Source organism: Periplaneta americana, chromosome 1, assembly GCF_040183065.1.
Source record: "Periplaneta americana isolate PAMFEO1 chromosome 1, P.americana_PAMFEO1_priV1, whole genome shotgun sequence".
Taxonomy (NCBI): Eukaryota; Metazoa; Arthropoda; class Insecta; order Blattodea; family Blattidae; genus Periplaneta; species Periplaneta americana.
The window spans coordinates 189,448,457-189,464,800 of NC_091117.1; the positions used below are offsets into that span (position 1 = coordinate 189,448,457).

The 16,344-nt window shown below is 36.2% G+C and overlaps 1 protein-coding gene across 2 annotated transcripts in view; it reads right to left on the minus strand.

The window, feature by feature from the left end:
• dsd (attractin-like protein dsd) overlaps nt 1–16,344 on the minus strand; it is an 80,242-nt gene that overhangs the window by 36,465 nt on the left and 27,433 nt on the right. For both annotated transcript variants that reach the window (XM_069834167.1, XM_069834166.1), the window contains exons 7-11: nt 15,274–15,424; nt 11,791–12,109; nt 7,433–7,732; nt 1,582–1,767; nt 184–380 (exon numbers count right to left, since the gene is read on the minus strand). In XM_069834167.1, coding sequence (XP_069690268.1) covers nt 184–380; nt 1,582–1,767; nt 7,433–7,732; nt 11,791–12,109; nt 15,274–15,424 — 1,153 coding nt within the window. The remainder of the gene's footprint in view (nt 1–183; nt 381–1,581; nt 1,768–7,432; nt 7,733–11,790; nt 12,110–15,273; nt 15,425–16,344) is intronic.

The following is a 16,344-nucleotide window of genomic DNA, read 5'->3' on the forward strand; positions in this document are numbered from 1 at the left end:
TTCCATTCCGGGTTCCTTAAAAGCCATTTGTAAGTAATTACTTGAGAGTCTGCAAAAATGTAGAATCATTCACAGAATCTTTCTACTCTAGTTACCTGTACTATAACTTCTGTCTCTGTACTTCAAAATACCTTGCAATCTGCACATGCTTCTCGAGAAAAGCACAGTTATATGACCACTTACCTTCCCTGCCCACAACACCTGCCGCATTGTTCAGGTTATTGTCTCGGCAGCGCTGGTAGTGACAGCCGGCACTACCACACCACACACACTGGAAAGACGTATGGACACAGGACAGACAGTCAGGGAATCCAGAACATAGAGCCGAGTAAGTAATGACGGAAGCAGTAATGGATGAACGACTCTCTTCTGGACAGCGACTGGAAAACACGTGCAATTGCCAAATTAAACTCATTCTGTGAGAACAAGGTGTATCTAGTCTGTACTCGTGTCACAACAGAAACACGCATGGGTTTTATTGTTTACTGAAAATAGGTTTTTCTTTCAGTACGAAATATAACGAGTAAAAATCAGGATCATATGGATAGTCGTTATTGAGTAAAACAGTGTTAACATTTAGGGGAAAACTATCTTTTTAGGAGAAAAATATTTATTTGGGACTAATATGGTATTAGAATTTCTTGTTGTACTCTATCCAAGGAATAAGCTGTTAAAATCTGCACTTCCTCCCTCTATAGTCTGTCACCTGAAATGTTTCACTCACTTTAACACCAAGCAATTTTGAGTCTCTTGAAATGATATGGAAACACAGAACACAATGTTCAATTACACTGAGTTCTACACAATTTTAATTTCTTTGTGCAGGCCTAAATGAGGTGCTACACCATTAACTAGGTGACATGTATTATTTTGCTTTGTTTTTGAGAGGGAGTTTGAAATTTTACAGATGCTTTACATGGTTTGTATAGATTTTATTGAAATCATTTTTTTTTTCTGAAGAACCTCTCATTTCTCCAAACAGATTTTTTCCCTAACAAAATCTGGTGCAAAACCTAACTGTAAAAAAATATCCACAATTTTGAAGATACAGCAAATTATTTTTTATAACAATATACATTTGCTTATTTTTCAAGTAAATTGGAAATAAATTTCAATAAATATATTATATTGACTTCAGAAAACCATACTGTGAAAGTTTCCAATGTATACTGAACAAAATAAAGCACGAATCAAAAGTAGCTTTCATCCTTCACTTTTTGTCTACTTTTGTTCCTCTCTGCACTCATTGATGTCACAATTACTGAATGCAAACACATGAACTTCAGTAGGATGTAACCCACAAATGCAACAACCAAATAGTCTAAAATTTTGCCAGATTTCTATACTAATACACATAAAACTCATGACAAAATACCGTAACAATCGCTGTCAGTGGGTGACATGGCCTGGTTGAATTGACATGGAATAACCCAGGGCATAAATTTCCTCTCTTGCACTCACATACACACATACACACAAGACCTGAATAGACCTGTCAGTCCTACGACTTGTCTTTGAAGAATAGATTCCTTCTTTAACTCTGGAAGTTGTTATCCATCTTATGACAGCTCATATGAATACCTGTACATTTCCTCTTCTCCACTTTGCATGTCTTGTGGCTCAGGGGCAGTCATCACGAAGATGCGAGGTAGATCGGTGATTGGCTGGCACCTCATCTCTCGCTTGTCCCACACACATTTGACTCCTGGACGAGTATTGAGGCAGGTGGACTGATCCGTGAAGCTGCCGCAGTTACCTGGAGTATACCTGAAACCACACACACATAATTTTGGTCACATTAAGACACAATAAGCTTCTTAAAACACACAAACAGAGTAAATGTTAGTTTTACTTATTTAATGTATTGAAACACTCACACATGAACAAACAAACTTGGGAAGTACTTGTTACAGACTGATTCCAACTGATTCTACTGTACAAGTTTGTGACGTGCTATTGTGCATATAGCAGCCGACCACGTTCCAAAATACCATCAACTCTAGGCAACGATAAAATTATACAAGTGATGGTGAATTTTCTAAAGGAGGGGCTTTTTGCATCTCGCCTCAAATCAAAGCAGGACTCCGGATTTTTATATCAAAATCGGGACATGTTCCACCAAATCGGGACATCTGGCAACCCCGCATGAGGCTAAAGATTTTATTTCCTCATCAGATAGAAGTCACACTTAAGTTTTCATTGTGCTCGTATTTATTGACTTACTTACTTACTGGCTTTTAAGGAACCCGGAGGTTCATTGCCGCCCTCACATAAGCCCACCATAGGTCCCTATCCTGAGCAAGATTAAGCCAATCTCTATCATCATATCCCACGTCCTTCAAAACCATTTTAATATTATCTTCCCACCTACGTCTCGGCCTCCCCAAAGGTCTTTTTCCCTCCGGCCTCCCAACTAACACTCTATATGCATTTCGGATTCGCCCATATGTGCTACATGTCCTGCCCATCTGAAACGTCTGGATTTAATGTTCCTAATTATGTCAGGTGAAGAATACAATGTGTGCAGTTCTGCATTGTGTAACTTTCTCCATTCTCCTGTAACTTCATCCCTTTTAGCCCCAAATACTTTCCTAAGCACCTTATTCTCAAACACCCTTAACCTATGTTCCTCTCTCAAAGTGAGAGTCCAAGTTTCACAACCATAAGGAACACCCGGTAATATAACTGTTTTATAAATTCTAACTTTCAGATTTTTTGACAGCAGACTGGATGATAAAAGCTTCTCAACCGAATAATAACAGGCATTTCCCATATTTATTCTGTGTTTAATTTCCTCCCGAGTGTCATTTATATTTGTTACTGTTGCTCCCAGGTATTTGAATTTTTCCACCTCTTCAAAGGATAAATTTCCAATTTTTATATTTCCATTTCGTACAATACTCTCGTCATGATTATATCCAAGAACTTCACGTTAGCATAAAGTTAAACAAGCAACACTGACTATAACAAAAATAATAAAATAAAAACAATAATTACACTAAAAATTTCCATAAACATCCAGAAACAGGTACAGTAAAACAATTTGGTTTTCATACTGCTTGCATTTATTGGGTCCAGAAGCCAATAGGGTAACACGCTTTGGTTTTCATTTCGCTTACATTTATTGGATGTAGAAGCAAATAGGGTAACATACTTTGGTTTTCATTCTGCTTGCATTTATTGGATGTAGAAGCAAATAGGGTAACTGAGGACGAATGAACCACTTGGAATATTCGTACTATAAATATCAAGATTTATATCTCTCTAGAATGTAAGCGTGGTGGGAATATAATGGTGAAGCAGTGCGCAGCCTCGCCCGTTCTCCTACTACGTGATGACGTCACGCGGGAAGCATTGCAGACTCTCTCGCAGCTTGCTAGCTTAGCTTAGCTTAGCTCAGCTCAGCTCAGCTCCGTAAGGTTTTGGAAGTGGGGTAGGTTAATTGATTATAAATACCAAGAAGCTGTATTAACTAATCCCTTCCCTACTAACGTCTTGTCAGGAACATGTTGCGCTCCCAAAACATAGCCGTCTAGACATGACGTCTTTGTGACCCTGCGACTTTTATAGACAGTTTTCATTCAAGTGTCAAATGCAGTTTTTTCAAGCTGTCTATTTAGAGGGTTGTTGTATGTTGTAAAACGATCTTTCGTGAAGAAGTGGAGTTATTTTCCTCTAAATATACGCGAAAGGTTTTCCAGAATTCTAACTGTTTGAATAAAAGTGCAATTGAAGTTCTGTCCTGCATTCCAAGTGGAATGAACAAAGTTTAAGAAAGGGAATCAGAATCGAGGTCTTGTAAGAGTTATTGGCAGTTAAGTGACATGACAGAAAAGGTCTGTCTACGAAGCACAACATTCACATGGTCAACATAAAGGAAAAAAGGGTAACCATGAAGGGGAATAAACAGTGGTGAAACTGAAGGGCGTAATAGAGTACAATAACGTTATGTTGTGGGTTGACTGTCAGGTCAGCGTCAGAATAAAGTCTTATATCCCTTCTCCATTATGGGAAAATACGTAAAAAAAACTACAGAAATGTTTCTTCAATACATATAATGTTTATGGTACTTTTCACCTTTTCAATGTCTACGTAATTGCATGTAAGACCTTGAAGGGAAGCAAACCCAGGAAGGAAAGGATCTATATAAATCTTCGACTTGACCTGGAAGCAGGCATTTTATAGAGGGTTAACCTTGCCTAACTGAAGTGTTAGTGAAAGGGGAGGGGATGCTGGAGTTACGACGACAATATTACAAGCAAACTGTTGGGCTTATCCCCCCCTCCCGTCATATACCTACCACCCGCAGAAAAAGAAGCCAGCGAGAACCTGCAAAGTTTGTAAATCTCACAAGAAAGAAGCGAAACAACGTGGGAGTGCAAACAATGTTTTGTATTAATTTTTTTTATTTTATTGGGTTATTTCACGACGCTGTATCAACATCTAGGTTATTTAGCGTCTGAATGAGATGAAGGTGATAATGCCGGTGAAATGAGTCCGGGGTCCAGCACCGAAAGTTACCCAGCATTTGCTCGTATTGGGTTGAGGAAAAACCCCGGAAAAAACCTCAACCAGGTAACTTGCCCCGACCGGGATTCGAACCCGGGCCACCTGGTTTCGCGGCCAGACGCGCTGACCGTTACTCCACAGGTGTGGACTAATGTTTTGTACTGGAGTCTTTCGAAACTTAACATACTGTTCAAACTGTTGCCAAATTATGAGTATAATATCACAATTTGTAGTAAAAGACCCATGTTTATTGCAAACGACCTCCACCTGCCATAAATGCCACTTACCGCACATCAAAAATTCACTGTCTGCGCGTGGAGATTTAAATAGAGATTCCAGGCAATAAACCCGTCCTTTTAAATGTTACTGCATGAACTTAAAGGTAGCAACAAGCAAACTTTAGAAAAGAGTCAATAATGAACATTTGTTAAAGGCAGATGTCGAATTAATTACGTTCATTCTGGTGTACTGCTTTCGTTAGAAGATATCTTAAGTTCATGGACTCAACTCGGTTTGATCCATTCAGGGTGATGGACAGAATACGTTCTGAATCAGACCTTCGATTTCAGGCTGGCTTTAAAGAGGCTGAAAATGTGAATTGCAAGAAATGTCAAGTGTAGCATGATGAAGTGTCCCTAAAAGAAGGCAAATTCGAAAAAAAAACGCATTTTCGATAAAATGTGGACTTAACGCGTTTTGATTCCGAGCTCCTCAAATACATTCAATAAAGTTTCATCGTCAACATTTTTACATTACTTAAAAAAACACACATCAGTTTTTCATTCCAGTGATTCTGCATATTTCTTTTAGTAAAATGCTCCTGCACACAATTTTAATATCTGAATATTTTTTACACAAATTAAGTCCACAATTTCCACATCTGACATTAATTTTCGTAATGTGAACGGCTTTCTTGTTAGCAGCTAGTACTTGAAATAGACCTTGATTCACCCTTACCAACCACTTCTGTATTATCTTCCTCACTACCACTTTCTTTCTTCAACTCCGCCGGTAAATCAATTTCCAATAGCACTATAATATCACTTTCACCCAAAACATTAAGGCTGCTATTATCCACAAAACAACTCATGTCTATGTTCTGTATCCCTGAATACAACTAGATTTGAATAAACACCAATAAAGAAAGAACAAATTTACCAACTCAATTTTGTACACTGCAAGTAAATGGTAAAGTGGAGAATTGAAACAGTAAACGGCATTACAAAGAGTTACAACAATGGACAAAAATCACAGAATTCAAACTAGAAAATGTTTAAAAGTGTAGGTCATATGAAATACCAAGGGTGGGTAAAATCTGTCCACTAACAAATACTTCAAATTATTAGTCTGCTATATTTGAAATCTAAAACAGAACACATGTGTGCATACTTTATCATGTTAGAGACAAATAGAGTAAAGGTGAAAGCTGTCAGATTTCATTAATTCAAAAAAATTTAGAAAATAAAAGGGTGGGCAATTTTTTCCCAACCGTGATAATGCTAGAGTTAAGCGAGAAAATAATTATTTTATGCCCATTGATTGACGCCTTTTTTGCTGCTCTATTGACATTCGAGACAATTGAATCCTTCCATTTACTGAAGCCTTTTCTGTCTGGAAGTTGTTAAAAGATACCACAGCTTTAACATTTTATGAGACATGTAATTAAGTCCTTTTAGCTTAGAAAGTTTTGAAGAACTATGAGAAAATTATTCCCTTCTGCGGAGCGACTCATATGTGAAAAATTTTAACAACATGATACACAGGAACATACTAGTTAATAGTTATTATAATGCTGTAATTACACACGTTTCGTTATTTAGGTCTAATGCACTATCCTCTGATACATGTTCGTCTGAATTGGTTTCGAAAGTGGCCTGAAGAGTACATGAACTATTGGCAATGATGTCATGAATTTATTTTCTCCTTCTCGTTTTTCACATCTGTCCAATCTCAGATTATCTGTTGATTTTCGTTTCAAGCAAGACTGCGCCAGAGCTTTTGTGGGTACAGCGTCTACTTTCAGATTACGACTGCTTTTTGGTTCATAATTTAGGAGTTTCTGCTTTAAAGGTACTTCGTAACTTGACTCCTCAAAATGAAGTGAATATATTAAGTCTTAAGATTTTTACCCCCTTTCTTTTCTCTCAAAGCAATCTATGGAATAAGTCAAACAATAAGTTTAACATGAAAATATATTTTGCAAATGAGCTGCGAAGCAAATAAAATTTAGTAACATGCGAGAAAACTCATCGTGCTGTAAATTGACTTCATCCTCCCTTCTACAAGCATGCAACCATTGCCTTGCCAAGTCTTAATTCTTCGGAAACCTATAATATTTTACGTCAGTTCCTTTTGTTTTTCGATTGTAACTCAAACAACCAGATACTGCACATCCAGGCATACTAATAGCATGTGTCACATTAATAGCGAGTGAGACTAGTGGCCAACAGGCTTGGAGCTCACATATTTAGTTTTGTACAGCCCCCAACCCCTTGCAAGGACGCGTTTTGCGTACCTTTTAAATTTGTCCTCCCAATTCTCTTTCGATTTTTCGATTTTTTTTCGATAATAGCATTACTGATACAAGAATACCATTCAATATTATATATATATATATATATATATATATATATATATATATATATATATATATAAACAAAGAATTAACACCGTGCATGTACACACAACAGCTGTTTGTTTTGTTCCTCGAGCACTGCAGAGCGAATTAGCGCGCCGCTGCTGCTTCCCAAGTGACGACATGCGCAGTAGAAAACTAGTTTGAGTCAACCATCTGCTACACCATTATATTCCCACCACGAATGTAAGCAAAGTGCTGATGATCCAACTGTTTTCTGTTTATTTAATTCTATTTCCAGAGCCAGTTTGTAAATTGTGAACACTACTTAACTTGAGTTGCACTCACCTCAGCATATCGGACAACATCTGTCCATCGAAACCTCCATAGATGTAGAGTGAGTTCTCGAAGATGTTGGCGGAGTGACCAAAGCGGGCCAGATCTGATCTCAGACCCTGAGGTACTGAGAGTGTACTCCAACTGTCGCAAGTCACGTCATATGCCAGCATGTCTGACGAATAGCACTTGGCACCAAAACTGTGTGCTGTGTCATTATGGGTGTTACCGCCAAACACAATCATCAGTCCTCCATATAAAAATGTAGCTGTGTGAAGGAAACGGGCTGATGGTGCTGGCATCAACATCATCCTGCACAAAATCAACACATGCTGAAACACAAATCTATGTAAATGTGATTCAAATTCTATATAAGTAAAAAATCTCTTGTACGCAAATTGTTTTCAATGTTTTCTGAAAGAAGATACATGCTTGCAAGAACATGAAATGGCTCTGAAGAGAGACAATGTTGGAGATAACATTAAGTACAAATTCGTAATTGCAAGTTAATAGTGATAGTTTAAGATACAAAGGGAAGAAGAATGTCTGTCTTAGCCTATATTAAAAAAAAAAAAAAAAAAAAAAAATCCGGTAATATTTACACTGCAGTACATCTCAGTTGAGCTGATATATTTTGTATTACAGGTCCCTTCTTTAATCAATTAAAGACATTTTTTATGAATTTAACATATAATTACAGTAAATCTCCGTTTTAACATTCCCATTTTTAAGGAATAATCTGTTAACTCCTATACAAATTACTATAAGAATAATGTAATTAATTCCCACTTTTAAGGAAACTGGTTTAAGAAAAATCCTGCTTTTAAGGAATACTTTTCAAGTGGATTTTGTGATACTGAAGCCCGAAATATCGACTCGACTTTCAACAATCTATAGTACCAGCATATTCAATAGTGCATCTCAATTTATAATAATGCAGCGCTGAGTTGGAAAATATTATAATGAAATGTACAGTAAATAATAATAAATAGGCTTAATTAAGTAATTATAATGTTTGGTATATAACACACGTTACTACAAGTTATTTTAGTCTTTCCTTTCCATTTTATGTAAATCTCCTTTTAAGGAACGCCCCTATTTAAGGTTAAAAAAAAGTAAGGATAAAAAAAAAGTAATTTCTCAGAGATTCATTAAAAAGGGGTTCTATTGTATATTGCATTTACAGAGCAAACACTAACAAGCGAAATACAACACTAGATATCTTAAGAGTATAGATGATATGATACAGCTTACAAATTCATAAGACAGATTACGAAGATTAATAGGTACATCAACTAAAGATATCTCTAGAAAAGAGAAATAATAACTTTTAAAGAAAAATCACAAATTTGTAGTCAAATGTGCACATACGTATAGTAAACCAGATTAACATATTAGTAGATTAAAGATTGTTTAAGCTGTATTTAACATCTATAAATTAAAAAAGATATTACAGTTTAAATCACAAAGTGTAATGCCACCATGGGTACATCTTCAAATCGAATTTAGTTTAAAAATAACACCTTATAAAATTCTGATTCAATCTATGTTGATATACAGTTATGAAGCTTTATCTATTAGCCATTCATGTCAATGTGGGGAAAAGCCTGTAAAAAAATGAGATAAAATTCTTCCAGGAAAACAATATGATATACGAGTTTCAATAGAATTAGCCTATATACTACAGACATACAAAGTAATTTAATGAAGAATTAAAAATTGCATCACTTTTTGAGCATATAAAAAATATAGAATAAAATGAAAAATCATAAGCTTCATATTATTCTCCAATTCCACACAGAAGTTTATATTATAAGCCTAAAGGAAAGTGATTGCTTTTCAGACAAATCAAACAGAAGGTGAAGTGAGAATGTAACAGATTAATACAAGAATGAGGAGAAAAACAAGAAGTGTTAGTGTGTGTACACTGTACACTTTTATTTCCTCAATGTTTATATTGTAGTGACAAAACAGCAGTCAATCTGTAACTGTATATCTATAAGCCATGATCAACTTTTGTATCCCTGTGTCATAGAAGTCTGCCGTCTGGGATCGTAACCAGTGTATGACAGATGTCAGCACGTCTCTGTTGATCCAATGGTATGACAAACGTTTCAATTCGGTAGGGAATATGTTGAAAAATAGCTCAACATTTGCTGTACCTATCCAATAAATCTTTCCATGAAATTGTGTTTCCTTTCTGTAAATGACCCCAGGGAAACTTACTTTCCGGGGGGGGGGGGGGTCTCGTAATTGCGCTCGTGTGGCCAAAATTTGTGTAAGCACTTGTTTTAACATTATTAACATGATAGAAGAAGAACATTAACTTTTTTACCTGCCCCCATGAAAATGTTTGCTTGTTAGTGAAGTGATGAATGTAGTGACTAAAACTGTAAACTGTAAATACCTGACTATTGAAAGCAGGCTTTTTGCAGTTGTGTGAGGAAATAAGTCTCACTATTGAGCATTACTGATTTACTGCAATTTCCATTGGTTGTCAAAAGGAAATGTGGTTCGTGTTTACAATTACTTAAAAGAAACACTATTTTTAGGACAGGATAATTTAACACTCATTAAATATTTTAGCAATGAAAAATTTATTTCTAAGTTGGCATATACTTGAGTGATATTTTTATAAGTTCAACAAACTAAACACTTACTTACTTACTGGCTTTTAAGGAACCCGTAGGTTCATTGCCACCCTCACATAAGCCCGCCATTGGTCCCTATCTTGAGCAAGATTAATCCAGTCTCTACCATCATATCCTACCTCCCTCAAATCCATTTTAATATTATCCTCCCATCTACGTCTCGGCCTCCCTAAAGGTCTTTTTCCCTCCGGCCCCCCAACTAACACTCTATATGCATTTCTGGATTCGCCCATACGTGCTACATGTCCTGCCCATCTCAAACGTCTGGATTTTATGTTCCTAATTATGTCAGGTGAAGTATACAATGAGTGCAGCTCTGTGTTGTGTAACTTTCTCCATTCTCCTGTAACTTCATCCCTCTTAGCCCCAAATATTTTCCTAAGAACCTTATTCTCAAACACCCTTAATCTCTGTTCCTCTCTCAAAGTGAGAGTCCAAGTTTCACAACCATACAGAACAACCGGTAAGATAACTGTTTTATAAATTCTAACTTTCAGATTTTTTGACAGAAGACTAGATGACAAAAGCTTCTCAACCGAATAATAACAGGCATTTCCCATATTTATTCTGCGTTTAATTTCCTCCCGAGTGTCATTTATATTTGTTACTGTTGCTCCAAGATATTTGAATTTTTCCACCTCTTCGAAGGATAAATCTCCAATTTTTATAGTTCCATTTCGTACAATATTCTGGTCACAAGATATAATCATATACTTAGTCTTTTCGGGATTTACTTCCAACCCTATCGCTTTACTTGCTTCAACTAGAATTTCCGCGTTTTCCCTAATCGTTTGTGGATTTTCTCCTAACATATTCACGTCATCCGCATAGACAAGAAGCTGATGTAACCCGTTCAATTCCAAACCCTGCCTGTTATCCTGAACTTTCCTAATGGCATATTCTAGAGTGAACAAACTAAACACTAGGAAAGGAAATTATACAAGCATACTTGTTGTAACTGTTACAGTGAAGGTATTTAATGGGAAGACGATATTGCGTTAGAAAACTAGAGGAGAAATGTTTTAACAAGTCTACTCACTTAAGATTTAGCAGTGGGGAATATGTGACACTGAAATTGAACAGTAAATCAAAGATCATTAACCTACACTCCACAAGTACTGAACAATACATACAAGTGGATTATAGATCTATTCCAGCTAATTCGTCTCAAAACTGTAACTTCTTTCTTTAAGAAGATAACTATGCTAAGTCGTAGACCTATATAGAATTTTTGGCTGACGTTAAAAAGGAATCCCCACATATTTGCAGGAAAACTATGAATGTCTTCCTTCCTTTCAGAACATCGTACCTTTGTGAGACTGGACTTTCAGCAGTGGTGCCACCAAAACAAAGAATTGTTCTGTGATGATCCTGGAACATGCACTCAAACCGGCCATTTCAAAATACTGGCCTTGGTAATAGCTCTGTTATGTTCAAAGGAGCAGTTCCATCCATCTCACTAAACCAGACATGAAGTATATTTTACTTCAATCTTTTCAATTAAATGAATTCATGTACACGCATCATAGGTGAAGTATTATGTCGAAACTCTTTTGTTTATATGGGAGGCCAGAATTAATGAAATGCTCTAAGAAGGGAGCAAAGTACAAGTCTGAAAACCCCTGCATTATAATTGTGTCAGAGGTTTGACAATTCTTCAATGTTATCTTAGCATTCAAAAGTGTGCAACTTCTCTTTCTAGAGGCTTTCATAACTTACCACTTGTGAGTGTTGGGCTCGAAGGAATACAACTTGTTGCTGAGTATGGGTGTGGAGGTGCTCTCCGACACAAAACCTCCATACACGTATATTCTTTGGCTGAGGGGGTCCCAAGCTGCACTATGACCATAACCACCCTTTACTGGGAACCCTTGCGTCGTGACCACTTTCCAATCCCGTGTACCAAAGTGGTACTCCTGGACTGTGTTCAAGTAGCCATATGTAGGGGAATGACCAAAGATGACAATCATCCGCTCTGACTTCTTGTTTGTTCTGCTGGTCACCACAGTCGCAGTGTGACCTGCCGACCTTAGTGGACCTGGAATAAAAGACAAGTCTTTGAGTCCTTCTTTGCCTATTAAGATAAGTGATTTATTTCATTCTTTACTATCGTAAATATCTATTTCTTTAGGTTGTAAAATTCATCATAAATGAAACACACATACAGTAAAACCTCTAATTAACGTTTTCCTGGGCACACGGAATAATTAACCTTAAATGGGGGTTGACACTAAACAGGAGTTTGCTACATTAGTTTTAAAATGTTTCAATACTTCTGCAAAATGTAATTTATTTGCAAAAAAGCTACAATAAGTAAACTATGGACAATCCTGTAGAAAAAATGGAAAACATAAGGGAAAGCCAAATGCCAATCAAGTCTTCTCGCCATCTCAGATATCTTAGCATCTGGATATTTATGTTGTTGTTTTCTAATGCTAGATGTTTGACAACAAAGTCATCTGACCTCTCGCACTCCAATATTTTTCAAAGATATTATCATGGTCAGCCACTGAAGCATAGATTTTTAGGTGTTCCGATTCCATTTCTTGGTTTCAGTTGCACAATGGGCAGTTAGGGGACTGATATATTCCAATTCCATGCAGGTGCTTGGCCAAACAGTCATGGTCTGTTGCCAATCTAAATGCAGCTACAGACGATTTTCGTGGTAAATCGGGGATTAACTGTGGATTATGATACAGAGAGTTCCATTTTTATCCCTTGAGATTGTATTATCAAATTTTGTTTGTTGAAGTCTAAGTATGTAGATTTAATAAATCTTTTCACAGAGTAATACGTAGATTTAGTAACAGGTCTGTAAGTAGCAGTGCTGCTCTTCTTTGCTAAAGCATCCGCATTCTCGTTTCCCAGGATTCCACAATGGGATGGTATTTATTTATTTATTTATTTATTTATGGATATTTCCCCCCCTCCATTTTGTGAATTAAATTAACTTTTTCCACAAGAGATAGCTTTTTCCTTTTCACAGCCATTGTTTTCTAGTGAAATGTACAGTAACGGTGAAAAATTCAATCTCTTCATTGTAATAGCACTGACACCACACACCTCAGCAAGCACAACAAAGACAAGAAGCAATTGTCATGGATGGCTGCTACAGCCATCAATGAATGTGATTAGTTCTCACAAAGGGCAGGAATTAGCAGACGAATAGGAACAAGCTTCATATAGACGTGGTGAAGGAGGGGGAATCATGTGGTGGCGAGGCAACAGCATTGCCAAGTCATTAATTCTTAAAAAAAAAAAAAAAAAAAATATTTTACGTGTTGAATTGAAATGCATTTATTTTTGGACTAGTTGAGGTTTAAAAAAATAATTTAAAAACAATTTTTAACATAAAATGCGGGTTTCACAGCAAAGAGAATAAAAGTTAAATGGAATATAAAAATACATTAATCATATGTAATAATTATTGGGATCATGAAATTTCAATGTTAAATGCGAAATGGAGGTCACCTAAAATCGGGGTTCTACTGTATATTTCTTAGAATTAGTCTGCATTTAGCTTCAGATGAACTCCTATCTACTTTGTTCACACTCGTATTTCCTACATTGTTTCCTAATCTCATCATTGGAGACTTCTACAATCAATCTTCTTAATGTATCCAGCCGTTTGCTGACAATATAATGTCCACTATAGTCCACTGTAGTCTATTCAGTTGTTGTTTTTCACGAGAAATGAGGGGTATTTTGATCGGTGTTCATTATAGATGCCTGTTGCTAGTAGCCAGAGGTGGGGTGTAGTCAATATATACTGCAGGGCTGTGTCTTCTGCAACTGGTACTGATGATTTTAATTTACTTCTTTTGTGGTTTATGGGTGGACAGTATAGAAGAATGTGTTCCAGATATTCATCATGATTATTACACCACAGACAAGTAGGATTATCAGAAATGTGAAATCGGTGTAGGTACAATTGAGTGACAATGTGACCTGTTCTGGCTCTTGTTAAAAATGTTTGAACATGTCTGGGCAAGTTTTTGTACATTTCCAGGTCATTTGGTTTCTTTTGTACAGACTGTAAAATTTTTCCTTTATCAGAAGAGAGCCAATTGTTGATCCATAGGTTTGTAAAATGAGACTTTACTGAAGCAAAAGCATTGGATAGAGATATGACTTGAAGAGGTCTTGGTTGCAAATATGTTGCCTGTTTTGCAATATTATCGACTTTCTCGTTTCCAGGTATACCACAATGACTAGGTATTCATTGAAATGTTATTTCCTTTTGGAGTTCTTTTAGTTTACTTAGTTGTTACTGAATTGGAATAATTCTATGTGCATATAGGTTTGGTACATATTTAATTATATTAAATATAGCCCCCTTGGAGTCGGTAAGTATGCAAATAGATTTTTCAGAAATTTGAGTAACACACTGAAGAGCAGCATCAATAGCTAGCAATTCAGTGTCAAGACTGGAGGAGGATGAACATGATATGAAATAACTTTCTTGATATTTTAGAATATATCGGAGACTTCTACAATTTCACAAGATATTGGCCTGTAGAAACATATTATGCCTGCAAAGTTAGTATTCCTGACATAATTCTTCACAGATACACATCATGCATATCCTGAGCTAGGTATTTTAAAGATTTTCGCGGAGATTGTTCAAGTCTGGCACCAATTTCGTCTAATTTCTCTTCAATGGGAATACGAGGCCTATCAGACTTTTTTTTTCAGAATGGAGTCTGTTTCTTCAAACTTTTTCACTAATGTATTATGGTTTGTGATCCTGTTAGGAACATTTTCACCTGGTAACTCACACTGAAACAAAAGACGACGCTTTCATATCTGTAATATTTCTTCACACTGTTTGCTGCAAACTGTATATATTCACACATTCACAGTATGACAGTACAAATGTGACTGAATACAGCTCGTGTAACCGACCATCTGTCAGCCAAATGCCTGTCCTTCCTTCCTCCCACCCAATAGCGAGAGTACGAATTCAGCATCGGCTACAAGCAATGTGTCAATGAAATTCAATAAACTGCTCTCCATTATGTACAAAAAATGATTCCAGTGCTGAGTGTTAAGAAATAAAAGACATGATTACATAGAACTGGAAACCAAGATGGCAAACAGAACTCAAGCAGATCATTAGCAACCAACCAATCAACATTCTATAAATTCTCACTAGTCCTGCAAAACAATCAACATAACTAAAGAGCATGCTATTACACTCACCACAAAGAACGGTCGCATTAGACACTGTGGTATTGCACTGCTCAGTGCGCACGGTGATGTTTTCCCAAGTCTTTGCACTCACATCAAATGCCCAAAGCTCATTTGACACAACGCCATTCTCCTCCACACCTCCATACATATAAATTTTATCCTGAAAATAAAAACAATATTATAAAAAAAAAATGCTGAAATTGATCAGGAAGAGAAAAAGGAATTAGCTGGGTTCACTGACTGAGAAGAAACTTCCTACTGAAGGATGCACTAAAAGGAATGGTAAATGGGAGACGAGTTTGGGACAGAAGAAGATACCAGATGATAGACGACATTAAGATATATGGATCATATGCGGAGACAAAGAGGAGGGCAGAAAATAGGAAAGACTGGAGAATGCTGGGTTTGCAATGAAAAATCTGCCCTTGGGCAGAAAATTATGAATGAATGAATGAATGAATGAATGAATGAATGAATGAATCATAAAAACTCAATTACAGAAACATATACATTTAAAAGTATACTTTACAAAAAACAACAAAAAATACAAGATACAAAATGAGCAATGATATAACAAAGACTCATAAATATCTGAACTGCAATCGAAGACAAGCGCTGCTCATTCAGTCCTCAAATTTTGTTAATATTACTGTATCTTCTTTTTATATTGATTGTATTATTTTATTTCTATTTCTATTGTTGTAGTAATTATATTCTGTATTCTGTATATTTAAATTTAAATAAATAAATAAATAAAATAAAATAAATAAAAGGTAGGTTAAAATCGAAAATGGGTGTAATTTGAAAATGTCTGAAGAATAAACAACAGACTAATGAGAATTATTTGTGCTATGAAAATCTGTTGCTCTTATCCAGATCTGACCCTCTCATGGGTACTCTCCTTCTCGTGATGAAGGGGCTTAAACTTGTTGTTTAAACTAACAAGTAACAAAGAGGTACCCACATAAGCTGCATTAACACCAACGCAGTCCCATTATATTTTTCACTGCTTATGATTCATGAAGTCCCTCAGTGAAAAATTCTCTGGAGGTAAAATAGTCCCTCAATCCAGATCTTAAC